This window comes from Formica exsecta, unplaced genomic scaffold (assembly GCF_003651465.1).
Source record: "Formica exsecta isolate Colony F162 unplaced genomic scaffold, ASM365146v1 scaffold59, whole genome shotgun sequence".
NCBI lineage: Eukaryota > Metazoa > Arthropoda > Insecta > Hymenoptera > Formicidae > Formica > Formica exsecta.
The window spans coordinates 827,470-831,283 of NW_021853174.1; the positions used below are offsets into that span (position 1 = coordinate 827,470).

The window sequence follows — 3,814 nt, forward strand, 5'->3', positions numbered from 1 at the left end:
CTGCTGAAGCAGTCATGTATTTTCATCCAGCTTGGGTGTCTCTCACACAAAGACTGGCTTTGGCGGGACAGCTAATGGGTGTGTACCATTTCCTAGCAACATCGTTTTCAGCACCACGCTCTATCACATTGCAAGGTGGAAAGTTTGTGTTGAAGAAATTTGGGCAATATGTGCTGGTGAGTATATTTTGCTACAGAATATTAAATTTCTATTGAAAAATCTGTTATTTTTTCATAAATTGTTTGCTTTAGGCAGTGGGGACTGATAGAAACATACATGATTGGATACTTGAGAGACGTGCCAACACTCTGGAATCATTGTTGAAATTTTTTCACTGCGATCTCGTAAAGATACTAGAATCCCTCAATAATGATCGCAACAGATTCACTGAAAAGTTGTATCAAATGTTTGAGACATATCTGCCAATTCTTCAACACAGTGCCAATTTATTTTCCAGCATTCCTGTAATTAAACTTCCAAAGGTTAGTGCAGACGATATAAAGTAGTACAACAAAAGTAGTATACAAAAGTGTGAACATAAAAATAAGTATAAATTTATATATATATGTATATATTATGTTTCACATAGAGTGCTAGCAACATATTTCTGGAAGGGATGCAAATGTTGCAACATTATCAAGAGATAAACGGCGTTTTGGGAGGAGCATTATTCTATAATAACAAGTAATGAAACATACATTTATATAAGTTAAATTTGCACAGATATTGTCTTTAAATATTAATGTTAACTATTATTATGTATTTAAAATATTGCCAATTGTTATTTATTAATTATTTGCTTTATCTTCTTTAATTTACCTTATTCATATTTTTTTTCTTTCAGGATAGTCTCAACACAACTAGGAGCAGACTTAACAAAACAAATTGTCATAACTGATCCTTATAGGATAAAGGTACTTTCCATTATTAATTAAATTTATCTGAATATAAATGTAATTGATCGAATAGAATGATAATTTTGCGCATATTAGCTTTTATCATTATCGAACTTACCAAGAAAAAACACCAAATTTTTAAAGGCTCCTGCGGAAAGGATATCTACAGAATTTCATTTGCCGATCGGTGTTCAATTGTTACAAGTGTACATAGAGCGAAAGCAGTTTGCGAAACTAATGCAAGAGGCGAATAACGAGCGATATTATAATTCATGTTTGGACACCATGACTAAGAAGATATTGCATAGAAAGGTAAGTAGATGTAACAGCAAGACAAATGCATAAAATTTAATTAGATATCATGGTTTTTTGATTAAAGCGATGTAATCGTCACTTTATGAATGCTCAATTCGATGAATTTTCAGAACGTGTCTAAGAGCGGCCTCAAGGAACCGTTCATCATGTCCGCCATGAAGCGGGATACTTCGCGAATATTCACCGTCCCCGAGGAAGGCGAGCTAGATCCCGCGAATTATCCGCCGGCGCTGCAATACGTGTCATCGGTACCGCTTGCGATCAATCATGAATCGCCGATCAGACGCAAGCAAGAGATCAAACCAGAGCGTCCCAAGATTAGCGGTACCGTTGTCAATCCGCTCACGCCCAGCGTCTGCGCGACGCCGTTAAAGGATGTAGATCGAGTGTTGCACGGAAATGCCATGCTCATCTGCTCATCCGAGAGCGGCGGCGAGACTGACGAACATCGAAGCTCGTCGAAAAGCAACGACGACGATGATATTCCTGATGTCGTCAAAGAAGCGCTCAGGTACATGTTTATTTCTATACCATCTTTAGAAATTTCTATTTTTATAGAACGGGAATTTATGCGTTTTGAAAACACTGGAAAGCTTTAAAAAATATCCGATTTTAGATAGTAATTCAATTTTTATCGTATAACAGATGCAAACGTCTGAATAAACTGAAAAACGCTACCTCGAAGAAAAAACTGATGAAGAGAAAGGATCCCGACCGGAAGAGTATAAGTTTGCCGGACCTGACATCATCAGTTAAACCGCGCTTGAATAGTATTCCTAGAACTTATCGACCGGAGCTGGACAAAATGTAATTGAATAATAGTCTGAATGCTATATACAACTTTTACTATTTATTTTCTTTTTTTATTAAATTCTATTACTATAACAGATTGTGCAAATTCAACGAAGCTTCACCGGATGACTGCGATCCGAATTCACCCCGGCGGAAGCTCACCGGAAACGATAAGCGATACTCGCGCACCATAACTGATCCCTGTTATCCCGTCTTTCGATGCGACGGTCTCCCGGTATCGCAATCATTGTACGAGCAATACATCGCTTCGCACTGCGAGGAACTGCGCGATGACGGTGGAGACAATGGTATTCATGGGCGTTGCAATGACAATGACAATCTGCAATCGAGGAATCTATCGAGCAACTTGATGAGCGCAAAATTGTCGATAAATAGCAGCTCGAGCTCGATCACAAGAGATGCTGGCGAAGGTACGTGATTTTAATTGCAAAGATTAAAGTATTTCGAAGATTTAAAGTATTTCGAAAAAACTATAAAAGATTTAAAAAAAAATAATACATCGAGTAGAAAAATCTTCAACGTAATTAATAATTCAAACATGTTTATTTTAAATGTAAATGTTTAGAACGCAAACCTGGCTATGACAAAAGCAAACAGGAGACATACAAGAGATCGATGAGTCTACCGCTGAAGCCGCTCAACGTTGTCGCCGAGGTGCAAAACGGCGACGATCGGCGAAAATCGACGTCAGAATGTGGCGGCAACTCGTATGATTTCCCGCAGAGGCGGAAGCTGGACGGTCTACAATTAACACCGCTGATGTCGAAGCTGAGCTTGTTGGCAGACGAACGAACCAGCGGCTTTTGCAGTCGCGATACCACGCCAAGCGAATTTCGCGATCTTTCCGGATTTTCTGGCGGTGCAGCCACAACTATCACCACAACAACGACAATGAATCATTTGATGAGACAGAAACTGGAATCGGTCGAAAAGGAGGCCAGCGAGGGCGAAGATGAGCTGGACGAGGACTGGGTCAACAAGAACGATCCTGCCGTCTGCCTCGAGAAGACCGAACTTTTCCTATGTGGCTATCAAAATATGGTGTTGGTGCTATTAATGGAAAATGGTACTGCGAACAATCCGGATTTAATACATGCTTTGGTAAGTGTGAAAATTGCACATATTACGAAATTTATTAGATTTAGGGATGAAAAACCTGAATTGGCACTTTCTTAAAGAGTAAAGCAATAAAGATGAAAATATGTGAAAAGAATACTTTTAATAAATAATAATATAATAGAAATAAAATTTATAATAACAAAATAATAAAATATGAGAAACAAACGCGCTTCAAATGTTCTCTCACTTACATCGATATTATATATATATATATATATATAAATATATAAAATACATGCATGATACACAAGAACGTAAATCTGATCTGCAGAATCCTCGTGCAGAGGAAAGGAAGGATTGTGCACGTGTCGTTCCTCGCGCGAGCCCATCCGGAAAATGCGTTTACCTTTTCGCGTAAACCTACTAATGCCGCCGAAATTCTGCACGTGCATTGCCACATTTCCGGGATGTATGTATACGTGTACCGTTCGTAGTATATACTTTATAAAATACGTGACTTCGCGTATTTTCGTCAGCTTATCTTCGCCACCGCACACGTCGCGTACACGTACGAGCGCCCATGTGTATACTACCATCTAAAAGTCTTAAAATAAAAGCTAATTTGCCACGTTTATATCATACTTGCATTTTTGCATATAGTCTCTTTCAATTGCATTATTGTTTTTCTTATCATTTGTAAAACATGTTTTTAAAGAAGCGGATTATATTTT

General features: G+C 38.2%; 1 protein-coding gene across 1 annotated transcript in view; it reads left to right on the forward strand.

The window, feature by feature from the left end:
* LOC115242304 overlaps positions 1 to 3,200 on the forward strand; it is a 4,560-nt gene extending 1,360 nt beyond the window's left edge. The window contains exons 3-11 of the mRNA XM_029818507.1: positions 1 to 176; positions 252 to 482; positions 590 to 684; positions 845 to 914; positions 1,041 to 1,208; positions 1,322 to 1,722; positions 1,857 to 2,018; positions 2,100 to 2,434; positions 2,590 to 3,200. Coding sequence (XP_029674367.1) covers positions 1 to 176; positions 252 to 482; positions 590 to 684; positions 845 to 914; positions 1,041 to 1,208; positions 1,322 to 1,722; positions 1,857 to 2,018; positions 2,100 to 2,434; positions 2,590 to 3,200 — 2,249 coding nt within the window. The remainder of the gene's footprint in view (positions 177 to 251; positions 483 to 589; positions 685 to 844; positions 915 to 1,040; positions 1,209 to 1,321; positions 1,723 to 1,856; positions 2,019 to 2,099; positions 2,435 to 2,589) is intronic.
* The last annotated feature ends 614 nt before the right edge of the window (positions 3,201 to 3,814 follow it).